General features: G+C 45.7%; 1 protein-coding gene across 1 annotated transcript in view; it reads left to right on the forward strand.

The window, feature by feature from the left end:
- Positions 1-25,954, forward strand: part of LOC147612131 (kinesin-like protein KIN-13A) — a 94,237-nt gene that overhangs the window by 55,639 nt on the left and 12,644 nt on the right. Inside the window, exon 11 of the mRNA XM_086783999.1 lies at positions 7,873-7,938. Coding sequence (XP_086640125.1) covers positions 7,873-7,938 — 66 coding nt within the window. The remainder of the gene's footprint in view (positions 1-7,872; positions 7,939-25,954) is intronic.

Consider the following 25,954-nt stretch of genomic DNA (forward strand, 5'->3'; position numbering starts at 1 on the left):
GGTCGACTATTTTTTAGCAGCCAATCATCCTGTCTTTGCCCAACCGAGCAGTCTTTATCTAGTAAAGGCTTTTGCCTAGCTCGTATGCAATTTTTTCATATTCCTCTACTTGTTGCAATCTATCATATATTGTGCATTTAAAGGCTTTTCTTCTTCCTCCTAATTCGATTGCCTTGTTTGTGCAACCTCACACACACTTTTTTTCTTAATAGTAAAAAAACCAGTGTTCTATTACCAAGAAGCAATATACATGGGGAGGATGTACTTCAGAGAGAAGAAGAAAGCTAGAAACAATAGAAAAAGACTTCAAATTGTGGGGTATCAATAGCCTCCAGTTGTCATCAGTCCTGTAGGGATTGGCGAAGATTGGCACGAAAGAAAGCATAAGCATCTAGAGAACGTTGTCAAACATAATATGGTTCCCAGCCTTCCAAATAGTCTAGTGTCCAATATCTCATCCAGATCACGAAAGTGTCAAATCCAGCCATGCAAGATGGAAAAACACCAAAAATCTAGAAGAGTTTTCCTCCTTTGAAGGCTGGAAAACATCCTCGGAGATTTGTGAGTCAGTGCTTGCAAGAAATTCCTAGACTTTGTGTAATGCCAAAGAAGATGCGGAATAGGCTGTGCATGTTGTCCACATCTACAACAGCTATCACAGAAGATATGTCGTTTTGCTAGAAAAGTGGAAACTGGAAGTACAACCTCGCACACCCACACACACCCACTTTTTTTTTAAAGTAGAAAAACTAGTGCTCTATTACCAAGAAGCAATATACATGGGGAGGATGTACTTCAGAGAGAAGTCACCCAAGGAAGAAAGCCAGAAACAATAGAAAATGACTTCAACTTGTGGGATATCAATAGCCTCTAGCTGACACACTTTTTTTTTTTGGGTAATATCCTGTGCAGTATATTTATATGTTCATAAATTTACATGATGGGAGGTCTCCGAAATGGAGAGTATCCCAAAGATCAGAAACATAAAAAGAAAAGCTCTATGCAAGAAGCATCCATATCATCCTCATGGCAGGCATCATATAAGGATTGCCGCAATGAGGCTCGGAAAGATTCATATGACTTGTGAATCTGCCGACCCAAGTATGCCAAATTATGCTCACTCCAGATTGTCCAAAGAGCCCAATATCTCACCCAAGAGAGAAGTAGTGAGTATTGAGACAAAGACCTCATAAATTTGCCAAAGAGCCAGAAATGTTTCCCAAATCTGTGACTCGGGAAACGGAGCCGAAGATAATCTGAAATTCTCCTGAGGAGGATCCTAGAACACGGGCAGTGCCAAAGCAAATGAAGAACAGTCTCTGAAGGAGCGTGACATCTTAAACATGTGGATGGTGCAATGCGACGTGTAGCAAGTGTGACCCCCACTGACAATGTGCCTGTCATACATCTCCAAAGAAAAAGTCTTCGTTTCAATGGCATTTTACACTTCTATAATATCCCGAGATTCTTCCGCCACCATGAGAGGGGCTTCCTTATATGCCACAGAGAATTAGCATGTTGCTGAATCCATGGAGCAGGCTGAAGAAGCCTGTAAGCTTTGATGGAGGTTAAGGCGGGAAGAGGAACAGGATGAGTGCATGTAGCAGAGGGTTGCAATTGCCAATCCGTAAGCCTGTCTGTGTCAGCCCACAGGAGGAACAGGTAGAAAAGGATGTAATAAATCAGCAATTTTCTTCCATATAGACCTATGATGCATTCCCAATGCATAGGAAGCAGTGGCCTGAGAAAAAATAAGACATAGCCCTGATCATCTACCACATCATGTATGTATTTAATTCCCAATTTCATGAGATTGTATGCCCGAACAGGTTCCTGTTAAGCGAGTGGAATGTCAAAGATGGCACGCCAATGAATACTTTCTTTCCTCATTGAGTTTGTCTCCGAGCAATTATCAAGAGCCCATTTGACCTTAGAAAGTACTTGTTTCCAGTCAAGTATCAGAGCAGTAGAGAAAGGACAGCCAGGTATCTTCCCTACAAATCTCCCAATGACAACCTCCCAATGATCAGTAGTCCAATGACCATAAGCACAAGTCCTCATGTTGACACACATGGATGCTAGCATACCAGTCCATGGCTGTTGTTGGCGGAAAAAAGTATGCAGCATAGTGGCCTTCCTTGCAAGTACATGATATCTTATATTGAGGACATTAAGTCCATGCATCCTAGGAGAGCACACCATTTCCATCTTCATCAGTCTCAATGCTTTCACAGCAGTTTTTGTCCTCCATAACATCTCCATAGCTTGAGACATAAAGGCTGAAATATCCCTGGAGGACCAATGCAGCAAAGGCAAATAGAACTGGACATAGGACATTACAATGGACTGTACTATTCTGAGCCTGACATGAAGAGGCCAAGTAGAAATCTTCAAGTATTCCAGTTTATGTTGAAGTTTTTGGAAGATCCATTTTAGCTGCTGCTTCGTGGTGATATACCATCCTATGGGATATCCCAAATGCCTAACTACATCTTTGGAATGCACCACCTGACCCGGCCAAAGAATAGAATGCCAGTCACATTGTTTCGGGGGAAGTAATTTAGATTTGTCAAAATTGACATGCAATCCCGCTGCCAAGCCATACAATGAAAGAGTGGTCATAAGCATTTGAACTTCCCGGGAAGAATTCTGTGGCATAAAGAAGGAATCATCAGCATATGCTTGTGCCAGAAAAGATGCAGCCCCAGGGATTTTAAGACCAGTCATTTGTCCTGTGTTTGTAAGATGATCAAGATACATTAAAAGGGGATGGGTCGCAATGGCATAGAAGAGAGCACTAAGAGGACAGCCCTGTCTAACTGATCGACCCAATGTCCATGACCGAGATAGATGACCCCCAAGAATGCACTGAGAAGTAGAGCCAGAATAAAGCCAGTAAACTGCATTTGCCATCTTGGGACCAAAGCCCAACTTGGTCATGATTTGAGAGATAAAATCCCATTGAACAGTGTCAAATGCCTTAGCAATATCAACTTGCAATATAAGACATCTTAATGCGAATACTTAACATATTCAATTGCAGTCAAGGCATTGGATATATTGTCATGGATTTGTCTTCGCGGCTCAAACCCATACTGATGAGGATAAAGTCCCGCATCCAGTATCTTGTGAAGCCTATGCACAATCATTTTGGTAATGAGTTTGTAAACTACAGGCATCAAAGTAATAGGCCTCCAATCTGACATATGGTCACACAGATGTTTTTTGGGTAAAAGTTTGACTATGCCATGCTTCCAAGAGTGCGGCAACTGATTTTCTTGCCAAGCAACATTGATCATTTGCAAGAGGACTTCTTTCAAATCATTCCAAAAAGAAATATAAAATTCCACCGTAAGGCCATCCCAGCAAGGGGACTTATCATATTGGAGAAATTCAGTCCTAGCCTCAGTCATTTGATTTGATGGGGAACTAGGAGCAGAGAATAATTTCTGGAAATAATTCTGGCATTCATTTTGGAGATCAGAGAAAGAGTGCGTCCAAGAGCCATCTAACTTCCTTACCCTTAGGCATGAGTTTTTCTTTCGAGTAGCATGCAAGCCCTGAAAAAAGGCTTTTGATGAGCAGCCCTTATCCATGAGGAGCTTCATTCTTGCCCTAATCTGCCATTTGTGCAATTTCCTCTGATCATTAACAGTCAATTTAAATTGAGCAAGTGAAAGGGAATCCTTTTCTGAATCAGAGAGAGGCCTTAACTGAGAAAATTCAGTCAATTGTTGTGCTGTCCTTTTTGCCCATTTAACCTCATTCCTCCATTCAGTCATATGCTAGTTGCCATACTCCCTAATGGCATTCTCAAGTTCCGTGTCAGTAAAAGGCCTCTCCAAGGTAAGAGCATCATCCATTTCAACTATTCCAGAAACATATTGAAGAAATTCAGTCTTGGCATCAGTCACTTGATTTGATGGGGAAACAGGAGCAGAAAACAATTTCTGGAAATAATTGTGGCATTCGTCTTGGAGATCAGAGAAAGAGTGAGTCCAAGAGCCATCCAGTTTCCTAACCCTTAGACATGAATTTTTATTTCGAGTAGCATGCAAGCCCTGGAAAAAGGATTTTGAAGAGCAATCCTTATCCATGCAGAGCTTCATTCTTGCCCTAATCTGCCATTTGTGCAATTTCCTTTGATCATTAACAGTAAGTTTAAATTGTGCATGTGAAAGGGAATCCTTTTCTGAATCAGAGAGTGGCCTTGACTGAGAAAATTCAGTCAACTGTTGTGCTGTCCTTTTTGCCCATTTAACCTCATTCCTCCATTCTGTCATATACCATTTGCCATACTCCCTAATGACATTCTGCATACGAGAGACGAAGCTGTCCCAAGCGTAATTCATGTCCTCCTGGGCATGAACTGTCAAAGGATGAATGGCAAATCTGATCATTTGTTGAAAGTTGTGATGTTGGAAATAAGCCCGATTAACATGCAATAATCTACTGGAGAGAAATGGCAAATCATCCTGAGGCATGCCAAGCTGCAAATTCATCCACAATGGAGCATGATCTGACAAGCCCAATGAGAAATCTATAAGGAGATGAGGGCTAAAATCTGCAAATTGTTGTGGATAAAACAAATACCATCTGTCAAGTCTTGCCCAATACGTAGTAAGTGCATTATGATGAAAAGTATATCCAGGGACCGACCCTTGGAGAAGTACCCATAAACCTTCAGCCTGCACAAAAAGAAGCATGTCATCCCATTTCTGCATTTCCAATGATATCATATGAGATCGTGAAGTGGTATTATCTCTAGGCAGAGGGGAATTATTAAAATCCCCACAGATGAATGCATTGGATCTCCATGGATATCTGCATAAAGAATCCCACAAAGAAGCCCTCATGGCAGAGGTCTGGGAGGCATAGACCGATGCAAACTCAAAAATATCACCATTGACATTGCATTGTATGACTATCCATCTGCCACTACTGTCATTGAAGGCCAACTGAGGCTCCAACTCATGTCTAACCAATATGCATACACCTGAATAGGTAGCAGTACCAACATAATATATATCATAGCCATGCAAAAAACCATGATGTCCAGCCATGGAGTGTTGATTATGCTCTTGCAAACAAACAATATCTGGCTGCATTTTATGTACATAAATCCATAAAAGCCTCCACTTTGAGACATTGCAGAGGCTCTGTACATTGTATGTAAAGCACTTAAGTGTTTGAAGCATGAAAAGGTATGTACAGTAGAGTTTGAGGATAAGAACCAGACATCAGAGAGGCTAGGCCTCTGCCTGCATAGGCTGCATGCCTTCATTACCCATGAAAGACATAGCATTTTCCCCTTCTTCTGAATCACATATGGGGATGCCCTTCTTTAGTACGCCCTCCCAATTTTGAAGGACAAGAGCAGAGGCTGAAGTAGAAGTTTGTCTTGGTGAGGGCAAAGAAGCATCCCATTGACGAGATTGAAGGGGGCGTTGTTTCAATACAACCACCTTCTTGGGTTGTTTAAAACCTTCCTGATCAATCCCCACAGTTTCCTTCATCTTCTCTTTCCCTTTGTCTTTTCCTTTTCCTGCAAGTGCATGCACCTGATTGATTGATTTTGCATTCTTTACTTCATTTGTATTTGCTGTCTTGACTTGCAAATTCTCATTCTTTTCCCGTGTCTGGGGTGGCAAGGCATTTGGGGGGGGCTGATGCAAAACCATTGGGCATTCAGAGGCTAGATGCCCAAACATGTGACAGGCAAAACAAGCACCTGCAAACACACCCCACTTCAATTCAAAATACTTTTTGCCCAATTGCACTCCCTCAACTTCCACCGCAATAGAAGGAGGGGTAGGTATGTCAGTGTCCTAGAGAATGCAGAACCTATTACGGTTTCCCATGGGCCGTGGAGGACAAATGACCTGTCCCAAGGAAGCAGCCAGGCCAGGCAATTCTTCACGCATATAGTCCGGGAAGTTAGCAACCTCAACCCATACAGGGCAGTGATGCCGTATAAGACTTTGATAGTCCTTGTTTGGGGACCAGGGCATAGCATGTACCATTTGCCTCCCATAAAACAGGGGAGAGAACTCAAGAAACCTCTGCTTGCATGAAGCATCTGATAAATGCACCTCATAAAAGCCTCTAGAAGCGAAATACACTCCCTCTACAAAGCATCCTCCAAGGATGGACTTAATCCACTGCGCGACATCGCTGGCCGCGGGGATTTTTCCTGGAAAGAATATTATAACCGCAGTTTGAGACAACTTTCTGAGGGGGTTCACCAGGGAACGGCAACTTCAATTTGTAGGTGACCTCTGGAATCGGTTTGCCCCATTCCTGTTGTGACTGCTGAAAGTCATCCTGAAGGGTATCAAACACATACTGAGCTTCCAATGTAAATGCATCATCTTGTAAAGCCGGCTCTGATAGGCGGCGCTTAGCATCTGCAGATCTTTCTTTTCGGGCATATGTACAAACATCTAAAGCTGAAACCATTGATAGAACCACGGAAAGGGAAAGGTCAGAAGGGCTGTGAAAAGGAAAAGGCCGATATTGACAAAAGGAGGCTGTGAGGTTACGAAGGAAAGTGGAATAGAACAGTACGGCAGAAAAGGTGCAGGAAGACAGCAGAAAAGACTGCGAAAGGTCACTACAGAGTTGAGGAAAAATCAGGGCACAGGAAGGCTGAATCGCGCAACAGGGGCATGAGGTAGGAGAATCTGAGCGAGACACACACACACACACACACACACACACACACACACACACAGAGTAGGAGGAGGGAGTGACGAAATTGCAGGCTCACAGACAGGTAAGTCGTAGGCGAGCAGAGTCGTAGGCTCGCAGGCGAGGAGAGTCGCAGGTTCGCAGGCGAGGAGAGTCGTAGGCTCACAGGCGAGTAGAGTCGCAGGTTCGCTCTCTCTCACACTCACACACACACACACACACACACACGCATCGCCCTTACACGCACGCGCGCGCGCGCGCGCGCGCACACACACACACACACACACACACACACACACACATACAATGGCCTACAAAAGATACATTCGATCCATGAGTAAAGTGTATCTCAACAATATGATAACAGAAATGATCAACCGAAAGAAAAAGAGACAGCCACCTTGTGTGTACAATGGAGTAGGCATAAAAGACCTCAGGTCTGCATGTAGCACCAAACATCATGTGCCATTCTCCTTGATGAGATCATACAGGGAGGTGCTTCTCTGTGGCTTTGAAGTATACGGATTTACTTGTTGGTAGGCGAAATGGAGTAACTGCTGATGTTTTATCTTCTTGATTGTTTAAATGCAGGAGTAGCAAGACGCTTTTCTGAAAAAGATGATTTTGGTAAAAGCTGCTTCAGGAATGTGTTTTGTCTTTTCTACCTTTTAGGACTGAACATGATTGCCAAAGAGGTGATAGTCCAAGTGGTAAAGTGTTTGCCTAGGACCGAAAGGTCTTGGGTTCAAACCCTGCTTGGACCCCTCGGCGGCACCTCTCATCCGCGCTCTCCATAAGCTTCCCTTTCGGCGTCGATCGTGTTCTGGCCGCCTTTCCCAGGAGGACTCCAGTGTAGCCCCTCCGCTCTCTCTGGTCGAGTGTGCTCGTCGCCCTCTTCAGAGGGCCGCGTAGATGATCTTGTAGCTCACGACACCAGCATGGCTGGGACGTTGAGCGAGTTGTAATGTTAACTATTAGTAGGATCTCTCTCCCGGAAAAAAAAAAAAAAAGGACTGAACATGATTTGCTATAGTAAAAATATGTTTTTGCCAGTTGGGATGAATTACATGTTTCCTTGGGGTCATGTTTATATATCAAAGGTTATGCTGTTCACATCATGTGTGTGTGTGTGTGTGTGTGTGTGTGTTTCCAAATTTTCACACGCACAGTGCTTTTTCCCAGGAAGAAGAGGACCTGATTTCCGCTCATAGATTGGAAGTGGAGGATACTATGGAGCTGGTTCGTGAGGTAATCGTTTTCGCTCATTATTTTACACTGTAATACAGGTAGTGCTGTTGATGAAGCAATGCTGTTCCTGCCTGTCTTGCTTTGCGTACATGTCTACATTTTGCCTCATTCATGATCATGATCACCTTGGACTTTCATTCTCCTTGTTTGTTCTTGCAAATTCTATACAGTTTGTTGGCAAAAACCGCTGCTCAGTTGTATGAGCAGTGCAGTACAGACTACAGGGACATGCCCTATATCAAAATGTCTGAAACCTTGGTATGAAATCCCAGAGAGCTATGTTGAACATGCAGATTATTATTTTTTGTTCAGAAGATACATCAGAAGGGACATGACCTATATCAAAATGGCTGAAACCTTGTTATGAAATCCCAGAGAGCTATGTTGAACATGCAGATAATTTTTTCTTGTTTAGAAGATACATCAGAAGGGATTCGAGCCTCTCTTTTTTGGCTTTGCACTTTTAATGTCTTAGATTCAATCATCAAGTCTCTCTGTCTCTCTGGACTTCTCTTCTGAAATGTGTGGATTGATGGGGTGCCAGCTTCCAAGGTAAGATATAGATTCTAAACTGCAGCCAACGAGGTAAATGATCTTACATGAAGTAAGAGGAGAGGATATAACGTAGAGGCAGGAACACGGGTGGGCATACAAGTTTGCAAACAACTGTGATGGTTTTTGAACAAGGGACAGGATAGGGGATTATGCAGTTGTTATCACGGTTAAGTTCTCTAGAAACTCATTGATGAGAACACTAAGCTTGTGGGCTGGCAAATTGGGAAACAATGCATGGAATCTGGATAGACTAGTTTTCAGACCAGGAGCCAAGCATAGCGAACATCTAGCTTCTGGCTACATGAAGCTTTCTGCAAATGAATGCAAGACATATCAAGATCATTGCATGAACATACCAGAACGAAAAGGAACTTCTGGGTAAGCAGCGATGAATCTTGCTGCAGTATAGGGGACATATCATTCCTAATGCTTTTTATCCCCCAGATATTAATGTTTATTGTGTTGAGATTGGCTGGTGTACTAAGCTCTACCAGAATGAATGGTGAACCATGGACATCATGTGTGGACTTGCGAATGTTCCTAGTGTAAGAATTTACCTTGCCTATGTTGTTTGGGACTTGTCAAAGAGCCATAAGAGCAACTTCCATGTTGACGGTGAGCTAGTTCTCTTCCAAAGTTGTCTCCTTTTTGTCACTTGAAGAATCTCTTCACCATTGATGTGGCTAAAGAGAGTTCTTCTTGCTTAGATGGGACAAGGAAAGTTCATCTAACCTAATGCAAATCTTGCTACTTATAGGTAAAGAAGGTCCTAAGCACAAGACTAAGCACTTTCCTAATGCACACAAGCTTCCATCCAAACATAGCATGCATAACACACAAAAAGCAAGAGAGAAGATTAGAGAGCTTGCAAGATAGTGTCCATGGGGTGTTCTATTGCATAATCCAAGATTCTTCTCAAAAAGATTTACAAAGTAACTTATATACGAGGAGCTATGTTCACTATTTGCGTGTACGAGACATAAAAAAAGTCATTACCTTGCTAGTCTAGCTCCATCTATCCTTGCAAAATGAAGCCCTTGAGTTTCCCGTTTGCCATTAAGCACATAGTTGAGAACAATGTGGGAGAGAGGATGAGATTGAGCTCCTTGCAAGCAAACACACACACAAGAGTAGACAAGCACACAAGAGAGATGGATGGACGAATTTTCTTCTATTCTCTTCTCTTCTCTACAATCATAACATAAAGAGATAAGAGTATATACCATAAGTACTCTCCTACTATAATATACAAAGGTTGGTCGATAATGTGGACCCGACTACATGAATTGGCGTTATAACTATGCCATAACTCTAGTACACCAAAGTGGCTGTCACACAACCTGTAAACCACTGGTGGCATATGACCCATAATCTAACCAACCATGCTAGTGTCATAAGTGCGGAAGGTATCTATCACGTGCATAGGTGTGGACATGGCTAATCTCAGTATATATTCAGGTACCTAGATGGATTTTGATGATGAGGTTTCTACATTGTTTACGTGAACTCCCCATTTCCTTTTCCCATAAGGAAATTGACAAACTCCACAACAACATTTAATGTTATGATGATGCATGTGCTCAAGGACTTGATTGAAAAATGTGTCTTCATTTTCTTGGATAATAGACTAGTTTTTTTAGCTCCGGTTGAGCAACACGACGTTAACGTCAAAAAAGTGATGAAATTGCTAGAAAGCAACGAGTTTTATGTCAATGAAAAGAAATCGGAGTTTTATTTGTTCGAGGTTCATTTCCTTGGATATATTATTAGTGCCGAAGACATCCGATTAGATCCCACCAAAGTTGCAGGAATTCTAAATTCATGATTCCAAAAAGAGCATACGATATATAGTTGTTTGTGGAGATTTGACAGGCATATTCCACCCACATCGACAAGTTCTTCGACCTCTCGGCAACGCATCCACACATGACTCCATGTGGACTACAAGTTCTCAAAGACCTCAAGGTTGCTTAGTAGAGGCCCTCGTTTAGCACTTGCCTCATGGGATGATCCATTCCAGGTAATCATTGATGCGAGCAGTAACATCGCCATCAGAGCTGTCTTACAGAGCAAAATGGTTATCCAGTTGCTTATATGTCTCGTAAGCTGATCCCTACAGAGAAGAATTACTCGGTCTATGATTGGGAACTCCTTGCCATGATACATCCCCTCAAACATTGGAAACATTTCTTATATGGACACAACTTTGAGGTTCACACTGATCATCAGTCATTGCGCTAATTTTAGACGATGTCAAGTGCGCATGGAGTGACTTGCAGCACCATTGGAGCCAGATCTTCTAGCAATTTGGTGGCATGATTGAGTATCTTCCAGGCAAGGCCATCCCAGTGGGACCGATGCATTAAGCAGGAAAGGATCCGTTTCCTACATCCAATCCACATGGATGGATCTCGCTAGTACAGGGCTAGACACAATGAAGCACAAGTACGCGGATTCCGATGAATTTGGTATTGAGTGGGAATACGCATTGGATGCCACAAGACCATGCTATTTCTTGATACGAGATAGTCGGCTTTTCTATAAAAGTTGGCTCTTATGTCTTGAAGCAGTTTTGGGCAACTATTCTCCAAGACGCCCATGACATTATCACTGACAGTTATAGAGACATGAAGTCAATGTTAGAGAAAAGCAAAAGACAATTCTACTAGTCCTGAATGAGGCATGAGAACTATTGTTAATTTCAGACAGCCCTTTTTAAGATATATCTATGGATTTTGTGACAAATTTGTCTCCTAGTCTAGGTTAGCCACACATGGTGTTTGACAATTGTTAATGGTTTTAGCAAGTTCTTTATGCTTATTCCTTGCAAGGCTAATGTTATTGCCCGAAGATGTTGCAAAGCTGTTTATTCGGCGTTGGTACATAATAGGTGGCATACCTAGGACCATTGTATGAGATTGTGATGCCAAGTTTACCTGTCATTTTTAGAGGGCATTGTTTCATAATTTTGGTACTAAGTTGAATTTTCTAGTTCACCCACAGGCGGATGGACAGACAGATATTTACAAGCAATTGGCGTTCGACGTGCTGAAGTGTTATGTCCATGATCAACAAGATAAATGGCAACAATTTTTGCCTTTGGTTCAAGCTGTTTGGAATGACCCATTTTCTTCGGCTGTTGGCAAGACTCCATATGAGATAGCGTTTAGAAGACCATTCTAGTTATAATTGACCATGACATCGTCTTCAATTCCCAATGCTAACCAATTGACAGAGTCTTACCTAGAGATTTTGGAGTATATGAAAGAGTGGTTGGCCAAAGCACAAGAGGCCTATGCTCGGCAGGTCAAGAAGGACAGAAGAGATGTGAAATTTAGGAGATTGGGTTATCTCATGATTATAAAACAAAGGTTGAAACAGGTGGGCAAGCGTTGCCCAAAGTTGTCGTTTTGGAGTTTCAAACCTTCTTCCATCCTCAAGAAGATCAACGAGGTGTTACCTTCCAACAAGACCCTACATGATGTGTTTCATGTCACTCGGTTGAAGCACTATGCCGGATCTCCTCCCACATATGTCAAAGATGAAGTGGAATCTGAAATCATCGACGAAATTGAAGTGATGGATCCAAAACAGATGCTTTTGCACCGCTCAAGTATGGTTCCGGCCGTATAGAGTGTCGTTCCTCGCAAAGCTTCGGTTCGAGGAATGCATGAAGCAGTTTGGCTTGACAAGAACTTCTTGGGCATTATTGACGGACTATTTGGAGGCTATCCATCTTCCCTCAAGTTAAGCAGAAGGTGATGCCACGTGCATACCGCACTTGGACGCCACATGGCCATATCTCTACAGCAGGTGGTGCAAGTTTTAGAGTGGTAAAAGTGGCCCTTTGTGAGCCCTTGTGCGGGACAAGTTAGTCAAGGATCCACTGTAGAAGGTCATGGTCAGGTGTGAATGTTCCACACATGAAGTCAGTGCATGTCTCACACGTCTGTAACCCTCTGGAATGATGTAGAGGTGTACCAGGCATTTGTTAGGCTTCTAGCCGGATGCATGAGAACCATTGGAGAGGACTCAATAGATTAGTGTGTGTGAACTGTAGGATTATACTTATGTGGTAGTGATTGTGTCAACGGGGGCTTACGAGGGGTACTTTTCAGGGTACTTTTTCCCTCTACATTTTATAGAGGTTTTTTCCCCTTGGATATTTTGTGTGTCCGGACACCTATACTTTTTTGTTTCGGGTTTGTACTTAGGGTTTGTGTGGTTGTACACATCTTATCACTTCATTCTAGTATATCCACACTTTCGGGCTCTCTATTTCTCCCTACTTTCTGTTCTTGCTGAACATTAGGGTTTCTCATAACCCAACATTGGTGCTTCAGGTTGATTTTGCCTCGAGCATTAGCGCGGCCTCATATGGCGCAAGCTTGTCTGTACACCCTCATGCCACCTCGTACGTGTTAGCATGCATGCCCGAGCCTGTACCCGATAGTAAATCCTCGCGTTGTCGTGAACTTGCTCATATATCCTCATGCAACACTTGTAGAGTCACCGTACTTGTAGTCCATACTGTTCGTACCATCAACATATGCTCACATTTGTATCCGCAACACTGTAAATTTTAAAATTTAGGGATTTCTGTAGTTTTAGCTTAAATTGGTGCATCCAACCTTCAAGCTAACAAAATTTCTCATCAATTCTACTTTGAGCTGCCAATTTCTCTACCTACAAGACTTTTCTATAGTTGACTGCTACAAGGCAGTTTGCTCTGTGTTGCATTTCGGAAGGGGAAGTCGACAAAAAACGTTTTAGAAATTGTGTGCATTGCTGCTTGTGCATTGTAGTTTGGAGATGTGTTGGTGTATTGGCACTGGAAGACAAGCTTGAGGGGAGTAATTACTCCTTGTGGAGATTTATGATAAGAAACTTTCTTGGGCCAAGGGCCTACGGGGTTTTGTGAGCGGGGATGATACCTGTCTTACAGACATTGTGCATGGCATGGCTCAAAGAGGTGATGGGCGAGGTGGTCAACAGGCCCAAGCCCAACCTCCAACACTTGTTGCACCCTTAGAGGAGCAAAGAAGATGAGATGGAGAGATGCATAGGCCATGCCTTCAATTGCTTTGTCGGTCAAGAGGTCAATTATACCGCATATCTGGTCTTGCATGACGTCAAAGGATGCATGCCTGAGCCTATACCCAACGGGACATTCTCGCGTTGTCGTGAACCTGCTCATATATCCTCATGTGACGCTTGTACAGCCACCATACTTGCAGTCCATACTGTTCGTACCATCAACACCTGTTCAAATTTGTGTCGGGTTTTATGCTGTGTATGCACCCAGGGGAGTGCTAGTGATCATCAGTAGGTTACTGGGGCACTTTTTACTTCAGTTAGTGGAGGTTTTTTCCTCTAGTTTAGCTTAGTTTCACTTATAAAGGTTTATAAGTGATTTGGTCCACCTGGCACTATTTATGACCGGACCATGTGAACACACTTTAGGTCACATCTTTTATATGTGGCTATTGTACTTCATTTTATCATTATCAATATATGAGCAAACGTGTTCCTCTCTCTCACTCTCACGTTTTCTGTTAGTGTGCCTGTCAAAACCCTAACCCTAACAACCATCTCCCACATTTTGGTATCAGAGCAGGTTCGCCACCAGCTGTCCCTACAAGCCCTCGCCACCAGCTGCCCGTACAGTCAGTCGCCATCAGCTGCCCGTACAGTCAGTCGCCATCAGCTGCTTGCAGCCACTCCAGCGCAGACAGCCGTACACCTATTCCGTACAGGCCTGCTGTCTGTCCACACAAGCGCCGTCTGTTCCGTACACTGGCCGACCACTCTGTTCCGTACAACAGACAGTTGCCCTGTCCGTACAGGCCCTCGCCATCCGTTCGCCTGCCCGTACAGCTGCAGCTCGCCAGCAGTCTGCTCTGTACACTGGCCGACCACTCTGTTCCGTACAGCAGATAGCAGACGACCAGTACCTGCTGCTGTTCCGTACAGCCGACCAGTACCTGCAAAATCACATTTTGGTAAGCTTAACATGTTTTGAAATTTGGGCATTTTCTCTGTGAAAGTTTTCTGGCAGATACAGGGAGGTTTTCTTGCAAAGAAACCTCTACAGGCTTTTGCAAGGCTTTGGGTGCAGAAATTTTGGGCATTTTTGGGCATTTTGGCACTCTGTGAGCCACTTTTGTTGCTCTACTCAGTCAGTGGTGCATTGTTTTGCACATTCAGAGGATTGAGAGTGCAAGCATATTTGAGTCAGTTGTATTCAGTGGAGTACAGTTGCTTTCAGGGTTGTTGTTTTTGGGTTTTTTGATACACAGGTACAACATTGTGCACTGGCATAATGGCAAATCAACAGCAGAGTGATGTGTTCACGTACTTGTCTAAGGAAGACAAGCTGGATGGCATGAATTACTCCTTGTGGAGTTTCATGCTGAGAAATGTGCTCGTGGCAAAAGGTCTTTGGGATTTTGTTAGTGGTAATGAACCACGTCCAGGTCCATTGGCTCCAGAGACTCCTCCTCAAGGGGGTGCTCGTGGAAGAGGACAACAGGCACATGCACCGGTTCAACCACAGCCTGTTCAAAGAACAAATGCCCAGAAGACATGGGATGCCAAAGATGCACAAGCCTTATCACTTATTGCATTGTCAGTACAGAGGTCTATTATACCTCATATTCGTTCAGCTGGCTCTTCACGGAATGCATGGGTGACTTTGGAGCAAATGTATGCTGCTCGTAATGAGGCACGGATCTCATTTTTGAAAAGAGAGCTGGAAAACCAGAAGATGCATGAAGGAGATGATATGTCTAGCCATTTAAACAAGCTGCAGGATTTGAGAGAGCAACTCATCAATGTGGATGAGATTATTCCTGAGACACAGCTTGTATCTACCATCTTAAACTCTTTGCCAAGATCCTACTTGGCTTTTCATATCTCTTTGAACCTTAGCATGAGGAATGCTATTGAGCCCCTAAAGTATCAGGAACTTGTTGCTCTCTTGTTTACAAGAAGAGCAAATCAGGAAGAACATGAACATGAACACAAGTGCTGAACAAGCATTTGTGACAGGTCAAAAAGGGAAAGGCAAATCTCAGCCAAAGAGTTCAAATCAGAATTCAGGTGATGGTGGTTCATCGCAGGATACCAAGAAAGGTGATGGACAGCCCAAGAAGAAGGGCAAATGCCATTACTGTAAGAAGCCAGGTCACTACATCACAGAGTGTAGGAAGAGGATTGCCAAAGAGAAGGAGAAAGAGAAGGAGGAGTCTGGGTTGTCTATAAAAGATACCTCTAAAGCTCCTCCGGAGACTGCTTCCTTTGTTGAAGACAAGGATTACTGTTTCTACACATGCACTTATGATGCCTCTTGGTCTTCACAGGCACTCAGTGTGACTGAGCATGCATGTACTTGGTATTTGATAGTGGTGCTTCAAAGCATATCACATCTCGCAGGGATTTGTTTTGTAATGTATGCCCTGCCCCTGTTGGCAAGACCGTTCAGTGTGCCAATAATGCTTCATATCCAGTTCGCGGCATTGGGGAGATTCAGCTCACAGCCATTGATGGCTCTATTCTTCGCCTTACAGATGCCTTATATGTACCAGGGATAAAGAAGAATTTGTTGTCCATTTCTTCTTTAGCACAGTGTGGTATGCAAGTCAACTTTGATGATGACAAATGCATGGTCAGAGACAAAGCTAATGCCTTGACCTTGATGCTTACTGGTACATTATGTCATGGACTCTATCAGTTGGATGCATTTCAGTCAGTGGATTAGTCTGCTTATCATGCATTCACTCTTACTCCAGCTATGGTTGATGCGGAGTTATGGCATGCTCGCATGGGGCATGTAAATTTTGGTAGTCTTATGCTTATGCATCGACATAATATGTTGACAGACCTACCTCTTATGGAGAAGCCTCCAGATCACATATGTGAAGGATGTATTTTGGGAAAAATGCATCGGTTTTTCTTTCCACGTGATCAGGCTCTACGAGCAACTGCAAAGTTGCAGCTTATACATAGTGATCTTTGTGGTCCAATGCAGATGAAGTCATTAGGAGGTTGCTTCTATTTTGCTTCATTTATTGATGACTTCTCTCGTATATGCTGGGTCTATCCGTTGACACAGAAATCACAGGTATATGATGCATTTTTGGCCTTTGTAGCACTTGCTGAAACAGAGTCAGGATGCAAGGTTAAGACCCTCCGTTCTGACCGAGGGGGGGAATATGTGTCACACATGTTGAATTCCTTTCTTGAGAGTAGAGGTATCAAGCATCAGTATACTACTCCTTATACTCCACAGCAAAATGGGGTTGCAGAAAGGAAGAATCGGTCACTCATGGAGATGGCCAGATGTATGTTAAAGGCAAAGAAGCTACCACATGTCTTTTGGGTGGAAGCTGTTATGTGTGCTTGTCATATTTTGAATCGATGTCCCAGAAAGGCATTGGTTTCCATTATACTCCTTTTGAGGCTTGGCATGGCCGCAAGCCTTCGGTATCACACTTTCGTACTTTTGGGTGTCTTGCATATGCACACATACCCAAAGAGTTGAGGAGGAAGTTGGATGATAAAGCCACAAAATGTATTTTTGTTGGGTACAGCCATGAGAGCAAGGGCTACCGGTTATATGACCCACTGTCCAAGAAGATATTCACTAGTCGGGATGTGATTTTTGATGAAAAATAAGAATTATCCATGGCTAATTATGATGTAAATCAGGCTGAAAATGATGTGTTTGAAGGCCTACTACCTATGGAGTTTCATTCCACAGTTGGTGATCCAACCCATGAGGGTGCAGGACAACCAGCTAATCATGAAGGTGGTGCAGAAATTCAGCAGGAGATTGAGCCAGATGTTGAGCCAAGTATGGGGCAACAGACTCCACAGGTCAGACATATACCTAGATGGTATTTGAGGACATTACAGGACAGCCATCTAGAGACTCCTCTTGCTGGCCGTACTCGTAGGGAGACACGGACCAATGAGCATGCACACATCATGGATTTAAATATGGTTATGGCAGCTAGTTTACAGGACGATGATGAGCCTGATTCATTTGTGGATGCACGAGACAATGTGCATTGGAACAAAGCCATGCAGGATGAACTTGATTCTATTAAAAAGAATCACATCCATTCTTCAAGGTAACAAAATTTCTCGTTAGTTCTGCTTTGAGCTATCAATTTCTCTACCTACAAGTTTTTTCTACGGTTGACTGCTACAAGGCAGTTTGCTATGTGTTGCATTTCCGAAAGGGAAGATGACAAAAAGCATTTTAGAAATTGTGTGCAATTCTGTGAGTGCATTTGCAGTTAGAAATGGCACAAAATGCGGGAGATGTCTTTGGTGTATTGGCATAGGAAGACAAGCTTGATAGGAGTAATTACTCCCTGTGGAGATTTATGATAAGAAACTTACTTGGGCCAAGGGCCTATGGGGTTTTGTGAATGGGGATGATACATGTCTTCATGAAACTGGCCTGTGGGACTGTGGCAAAAGCCTTGCAGAAATCCACAAAGCAGCAGTATATCTGGTGCCCATGTGCTTGCCCCTCCTCAATGATACCCCATAATGTGAAGATGTGGTCCAGTGTGGAGTGCCCTCTCTGGAAACATGCCTGCCTTGGTGCTCTGAGTCTTTGCTTCTCCGCCCATCTGCTGAGCTCATGCTCCAAGATCGATCCATAAATCTTGGCCAATGTGTGACCGATCATAATAGTCCTGTAGTTACTGGGATCCATGGGTCACCCGCTTTTAGAATGGGCACAATGATATTAGAAGACCAATTGGCGAGGAAACCCTCGCATATGGCCCTGTTAAACATATGAACCAAAGTGGAGCCAATACATCCCTTGCATGTGAGCAGTGTTCGGCAATCAGCCCATCATGATCCTATGCTCTCCCATTTTGCATCCTGCCAATAGCATCTCTCACCATGCTCAAGTGGAAAGGGGGGGGGGGGGGGGGGAGAGGTGGTTATCCAGGGATGTGGTAAAGGGAGTTGGCGTATGCATGGCACATGTCGGGTGAGGTGACCGTGGTTGGTGGGCGACGATCCTGGAAGAGCCTCCAGCCTCCTTACAGTCCTGTCCCAAAAACAACTAGTATAGCTCCTACTCGAGGTGGGCTAGGTAGGCTCGCTTCTTCCTCCGTACGAGACAACGGGTGATCTGTCATGCCTGTTGGTGAGTGGTTCCTGCTATAGACGGGCACGGGTCTCATGGCACTCCTTATCATACCAAGTGTTTTGTGGAACAGTCCCTCCAGGTGGTCCAGGGTGGCTCTGGTGTGAGGGAAAGCGGCTGCAGCAGATGTGTGAAGGGTGGCTGCAAGCTGTGTGGTAAGCTCATCAAGTGGGATGTGTGGGTCGAGGTCGGAGAGGGTGTGGAAAATGTGGTCAAAGTAGACAGAAGAGGTATCCTTGGTGAAGTGGTATCTTGGGTGGCGGTGGTGTGGAAAGGCTAGTGGCTAGTGGCGGTGGTGTGGTAAGGCTAGTGGCTGGATGGTGTATTGGCATGTGAGGGAGAAAGCGAAGTATGCATGATTAGTTGCAACATCAATGGGGTGGGGCAAAATGATAAAATCCGAGATGAGGGGTATCAAGGAGAGAGAGCCCACCAAGTAGTCCACTATACTAGCTCCATGTCCGAAGGGGTAGCAAGTGAAGGCATTGGAGCTAGGCCACCGGGTGTGGCCATTATAAATGGCTAATCCATGAGCTCCTCCAAGGGCTAGGAGGTTCTCACCAGAGTCTGTACAGGCTTTCATGTCCTGTGATGTCCGCTCGCGATCTATGCCCATAAGTGTCATTCTCCTGGTACATGGGATCCTTTGTCTCAAAGAAAAGTACCTGTGCACCGGCGGTGCGGGCGTTGAAGTCTCCAGCAAGAAGGAGGATATTCCCTAGATTGGAGAACTTCAAAATGTCCTCATAGAGTGGCAGGTATGGAGACTTCCCACGGGTGGCATATTTGGATGTGGATGGTGCAAAGTAGCACACTGCAAGGTAGATATCTCTGGCCCCCCATCCTGATCCTCACCCACATGAACTGTGCATCCTCATCCCTTCTGACCACCTGTATCACATGCTGCAGTCCCTCTCTGTATAATATGGCCACTCCTCCTGAACCTCTAGTGCTGCCTACTGTGCGTGTCTGTTGGCAGTGGACGGACTCCCATCTATATCTCCGCACCTCAGGTAAACGACTCCCTTGGCACTGGTGTGTTGCTTCGAACAGACTTACATCTATTCGTAGAGTGCCATTGCAGTTCCAGACCACAATCTCTAGTGTGGTCCCATAGGTCACGCACCGTCATGGAGAGCACCGCTCAGTGATAATCACCGTCCCTTCTCTGTACACTGCCTACTTTCCTGCCCTACGCGCTTCCAGTATGTGAGGCACACACTCCCTCCTGTGTGCCACCTGGGCTGGTGTAAGGTCATTGTCAAGGTAAGTCTTTTTCCCTTTTAATGTCCGTCTTTTGGCGAGGAATGCCTGCCTCGCCTCTGCCCCCTCAAACTTGGGATGAGTGCATGCTCCTTTGTGGTGTCTTTCCCCACCCTCCATGCCTCAACAAAGAGAGTGATGGGAATCTCCATCTTCCTGCATAGAGCTATGGCATCTTCCTTTGGCGAGACCCCTTCCTTCCATCCCACCACTCTCACATTAGGTGCTCGGATCTTCCTTCTCTTCTCTTCTTCAAGCGTGTCGTTGATGATATTCGGGATTGATGGTGGGTTTCGTTGCCTCTTGGCAACCTCAATCCAATTGCCCGCTTCTTCGACTTGTTGCTACGTGTTCTTGATCATTTCAGCCCATGTATCTGCTTCACTGGCCTTCTTCTCCTTTTTGTCTTGGAGGGTCTACACTTGCTCCCCAAGTGTATTCAGCTCCTCATCGAGGGATGGCTGAATTTCGCCTTCTTCATATTGGGTGCGTGCCCTCAAGTGGTTGTTTTCCTCTCTAAGTATGGCTACTTGAGCCTCTAAATCCGAGATTAGGGAGGCTTGATGGCTGGTTTTATCTTCCAACATCTGAACCATTTCCTCTCGCATCTTGTTGAGTTGGCTAACCATGTCGGTCTGCATCTCTTCCTGCCACTTGTCCATCTCCTCTTGCATAGAGGTGTGCAGCCCTTGTAAGAGTTCGTCCTCGCCTTCTCCAAGCTTCTTTTGCAGGCGTTCTATATCTGTATCTTGCAGTTTGCATCTCTTTCATGGCTGTCATGCATGTTTTAGCATGGGGGTCGCTGATTTTCTGTGTATTCACCCATACAGTGCTGTATTTCCTCTCTTTCTCACCCCTAGTTCTTGTACCTAGAGAGCACTCCATGTTGGAGAAGGTGGGTGTTGACCTCCTAACCCACTGTGCTGTGGTGTTAATTACCATCACCTTGGTTTTACCAAGATTAACAGACAATCCATTGTCCTGTGCAAACGTGTGCAATGCATCCAAATGACGCTGCATCGCCTCTGGAGAATCTGAGATCAACACAATATCATCAGCATACAATAACAGCGGAATCCATGTCCCTGCTAGCTGTGCTCCTCTGTCACCCTCCCGCTCTACATAGTCCGAAACCTCATCCACATACATCCCAGAGTGAGTGTCAAAGAGAGTTGGGGGGAGAGAAAGAAAGAAAGAAAGAAAGATATATTAAGCGTCTACTAAAGACCCAGTGGGCCTATGAGACCAAAGTGGTACAATAATGTCCATGGCATATCTCATCATGGAATGGAAAATAAAACAGAATGAAAACATAAATATAGCTATCTCATTGCGTTACCTTGTTAAAGCGATTCCGAGACGAGAGAGAAGAAGGTCGAGCCGCGGCAAGCTTGCATAACACATTTTTTCCTCATATTTTTTATAGCTGCCTTTGAAACACCCAACGTTTCAGTCCATGACTAAAAGTTTCATGGACGTTTTGCATTTCATGAGAAGCAAAACATGTTTCGTGGTGACCCTGACCATGCCATACACACCACAACAGAATGTTGTAGAAAGGAAGAAGAGGTCCTTGTTGGAGATGGCCACATGTGTGGTCAAGGGCAAGGGTTTGCCTCATAAATTTTGGATGGAGGCAATCATGTGTGCTACATATGTTTTGAATAGATGCCCTACAAAAGCGTTGAAAACCATCACTCCATATGAGGCCTGGTATGATAGAAAGGCTAAAGTTGATTACTTTAGGGTTTTTGGTTGTCTTGCATATGCCCATGTGCCTCAATAGGTGAGAAGCAAGATTAAAATGTATTTTTGTGGGGTACATCATTGGTAGCAAAGGGTACCGTCTCTATAATCCTCTCAACCAGAGGATTTTTCAGAGCAAGATGGTGTTTGCTGACAATGTAAATCTGCCTATGGCTGAATTTGGTACCCAGATGTACAGGGGTCAACAAGACATGTTCGAAGGGCTACTTCCACTTGCAATTGATGGTACAACAATACTGTTATGCATGCTGTTGTAGAAGAGATTGTGAGAGAAGAGTGGACAGCTCTACAGGAGGCCAGATCAGTCCCTAGATGGGTGGTCTGAACTTTGCAAGAGATCCATCTCTCAGCTCCTCTCAGCTCCTCTCAATAGCAATAACAGGACATGGGCTGGTTTCAAGAATGAACCACATCATGTGGATGTTACTTGGTTGATAAGCTTGTGTGATGTTGATGCGCCAAGCTCATTTGAAGAAGCTCAAAACATGAGCATTGGATGGAAGCTATGTAGGATGAGATGTATACCATACATAAAAATGGCACTTGGGATTTGGTGGATTTGCCTCTTGGTAAGAAGACAATTGGCACTAAGCGGGTGTACAAAGTGAAGAGGAAAGTTGATGGTATTGTTTGATAGCTACAAGGCAAGGCTTGCGGTCAAAGGATATGCACAAAAAAAGGCGCAGACTATGATGAAACTTTTGCACCTACTTCCAAAATGATCAACATTAGATGCATGATTGCATTGGCTTCCCATCATGGTTGGAAAGTACATCAGTTGGATATTAAAATGGCCTTCATTAATGGGGATTTGCAGGAAGAAGCATATGTATCTCAGCCCATTGGATTTGAGGTGAAGGGTCAAGAAAGAAAAGTATGTAGATTGAAAAAGGCATTGCTTGGCTTTAAACAAGCTTCCTGAGCTTGGTATGAGAAGATACTTGCTTATTTGACCAACCAAGGCTATCAAAACAGTCCAACGAAAAGTATCCTCTATGTCAAGGTGGAGGAAGAGGATTTGATTGTGGTCATCCTCTATGTTGGATGATATGATACTTTACAAGAACTAATCCGAGAAGAGCAAATTGAATATATTCCCAAGGAGCTAGAAATGGTTCTTAATCAATGTATTGAACATTCAAGACGAAGTTCTTATGATGAGTACCTGATTATGTGGAGGGAAAGATCTGAGAGAGAAGCAACATGGGATTCCGTTCGCAATTTGAAGGCCCAATTCCCCGAGTTTGTTGCTGAGGACATCAATGGTCCCTAAGGGGGGAAGTATGTTACGTCCAAAGTGCACACTAGGCACCTAACCTTGGGTGGGTTAATCCCGGGTCAGAGGGGTGCCTAGCTAGGGGACGGCTTCACATTAAGTGAAGAAAGGGTTTAAATAGGAGGCATAGTTATTAAAAGAACTATGGGAAAGTACTAATAATAAAAGCAGGGCTAAGTTTAGGAGCAAGGCTCCATTATAAGTGAAGCCAAGGCATAGTTCTAGGACACGATCGTCTAGTGTGACTCGTGGCCTAAAGCCCAAAAGGATTGCTCACCGCAAGGACACCTACAGGGTTTGGCTTGGTGGTATGGGATGCCAATTCTTACTGCAAGGGAGCTCTGCCTAGGGTGTAGCTATGGTCTCTAGCTCCGATGGACTCTATGGCTTGGAGGTGAGCCTAAAGCCTTTCTTCTAGGCATCCGCACTCTCGGTATCAAAGAAATGTGCCAACTCCCAGAGTCGGCCTACCATGTCTGTAATCTCCAAATCGCTCACATGGTGAGAAAACTCAACTGCCTGTGTCTGCAAAATAGCAATAGCAAGATCCAGAGTCCACTCCCGGTCGCTAGTGCCGCAAAGAGGGAAGGAGAAGGCCACCGCTGAATCAAGTGCCTCCTCCCCTCGGGCCGGAAGTATCACCACATGAACTCTGATAGGTGCTGGCTCATGGGGGCCCTCCGCTCCAAATAGGTGTGTAAAGGAGTAGTCGAAAGCCTCTGAGCGCTGTCTAGTGTCGAGACTACTCAGCCGACTGCGGATAGAGGATATCCGTGAAGCACGAATCGGCATGGTAGGTCTCCTCTACGGTACACAAGCAAGGTCGGTGCTCAGTGCCCGCCAGACTGCAGGTGAGCGCCAGGGCACTACTAGTGCCTCCCGAGGAGTTGAGGCGAGCGGAGGGGGAGGAGGGGGGGGGGGGGGAGGGGGTGGGGAAGGAGACGCTGAAAAAGCGAGAGCGGGAACGGGAGGAGGCGAGGGTGGAATCGAGGTGGGAGGGGGGGACGGGGGAGGGGGGGACGCTGGCATCTCCTGATCCTCAGTCTGCGCTGGGGTCTCCTCCTAGAGGGGAGCACAGCTGTTCCTCACTGGAACCCAATGATGCTGAGGCTGTGTTTGCTGCTGCGTTGATCTCGGGGCATGCTGCTGTGGCTGTCTCCCTCTACGGCGCCCCTGTCCAGACTGCCAATCAGAGGTCTCTGTGGGCTGAGCAGGTGTCCGGGAGGCTGCCTGCCGAGCCGCATCTGTGGACGGGCCATCGGAGGTCTGCTGCTGCGGTGAAGGTCGGGGTCTCCTGCGAGGGCAGCCAGGTGGCCGACCTGCCTGCATATAAAACACTGGTTCGGGAGCCGCGAAAACTCCACTCTCTAATCAATCCATCCGTCCCCCCCCATCCTAGGTAACTGAATGACCTTCAGAAGGGAGGAGATGTCAGGAACCAAAACTCTGACCGAAGGCAAGCTCGCTGCTCTAGCCACCATTGAAGCTGCTGTGGGGCAAGTCTCAAGCACCAAGCCCACCAATGATCCTATCCTGGAGAGGAGCGGAAGGTACTTCGTGAAGTCCAGGAAAGCAAACTGTGACATGGAATAGGCGCTCTCCCTGTTCGGCCGCTTGCTGGGTCGAAACCATGCTGCCAATGTCTGAAGAAGGCCCGAGCGCCCCTGATGTCAAGGGGACTCATGGCTGGGACCTGGGCCACGCTCTGGGCTGTCTCAAACTCAATTTGGTAACGGCCGCGGCCCAGTAACTGAATGTCCAGGATCTTGCCCACATCTGCAAGAAGGCGGGCCTGGAGGAGATCTCGGATCTCCCCTTTGCTGGGGCGGGTGCCAACTATACGGCAGATGGAGGAATATGCCTGGAGGCGTTCCATCTCTGCGGCGAGGCTCACTTCCTCTTTTGGCGAAAGAGAAAGCCCGATGGGGGTATCCTCAGGGGCGGGCGAGGGGCCTGCGAAAGAGTCCCTCTGAGGTGGGGCGGGAGGGGCCTCCAATCAGAGTCTGAAGCTGAGTCGAGGGCGAAGCGGGACGTGGGGAAGCGCGGAGCGGGGAGGGAAAGACCGAAAGCAAGGGGGGAGGGGCGGATGATAGAGGGGGGGGAGGCGAGGGGGAGCGGGGAGGGAGCGGAAGGGCGCGAGAGGGGGGCGGGAGGGCGAGGGCAGGCGGGCGTGAAGGGGGGGCAAGAGCAGGCGGGCGCGAAAGGGGGGCAAAGAGGCAGGCGGGCACGAAAGGGGCGGGCGGGCGCGGGGGGGCAAGCGGACGTGGGAGGGGGGGCATGCGGGCAGGGGGCGGGACGCGGGACGCGGGAGGGGGCGAAAAGGGAGCGGAAGGGGGCGGGGGGGCAGACGGGTGCGAAAGGGGGGCCAGGCGGGTGCGAAAGGGGGGCGGGCACGACAGAGGGGGGGGGATAGGACGAAGGCGCGAGCGGGGGGGAGGCGAGAGCATCAGCGAGCGCAATTTGCAAAGATGAGGCATTTGATCTAGCTATTCATGGCAATGCCCTCTTAGGAAAGCTCTGTTAGCAGTCATCTCTTGTCTGTATATTTACACCAGGCCTCTTTTTTTTTTTTCATGAAAAGATCCTTTCATTAGTTATAAAAAAGCCCAATGGACTACAAACCCTCTCCTGCTCATAAGAAGGCAGAGCAGAGACTAATCAAGGCAGCTAGGGAGACTCTCCCTAGGTGCAGAAAAGTACAAATAAACTGAATCGACACTTGGATTGTAGGAATCGACACTTGGTGGTTCGCATAGTGGCAGACCTAGCGCGAGACCCTGGCTATGTATGCATACATGAGAATTCTTTCTCTGAGCGGGAGGCAGTCGCTATGGGACACAGCCACTAGTGCCTGGTCCGAGACTCTTGCAGCACACCGGGTGGGCAGATTCGTAGTCGCTCGGATGGGGATTACTCTCCGTCCAAGCCGCTTGCGAAGGCCTGCCGTATGGCTGAGACAGCCTCCACCTCAGCAGGTCATC

Source organism: Cibotium barometz, chromosome 46 (assembly GCF_041138505.1).
Source record: "Cibotium barometz isolate CiBa-2024 chromosome 46, ASM4113850v1, whole genome shotgun sequence".
Classification (NCBI taxonomy): domain Eukaryota; kingdom Viridiplantae; phylum Streptophyta; class Polypodiopsida; order Cyatheales; family Cibotiaceae; genus Cibotium; species Cibotium barometz.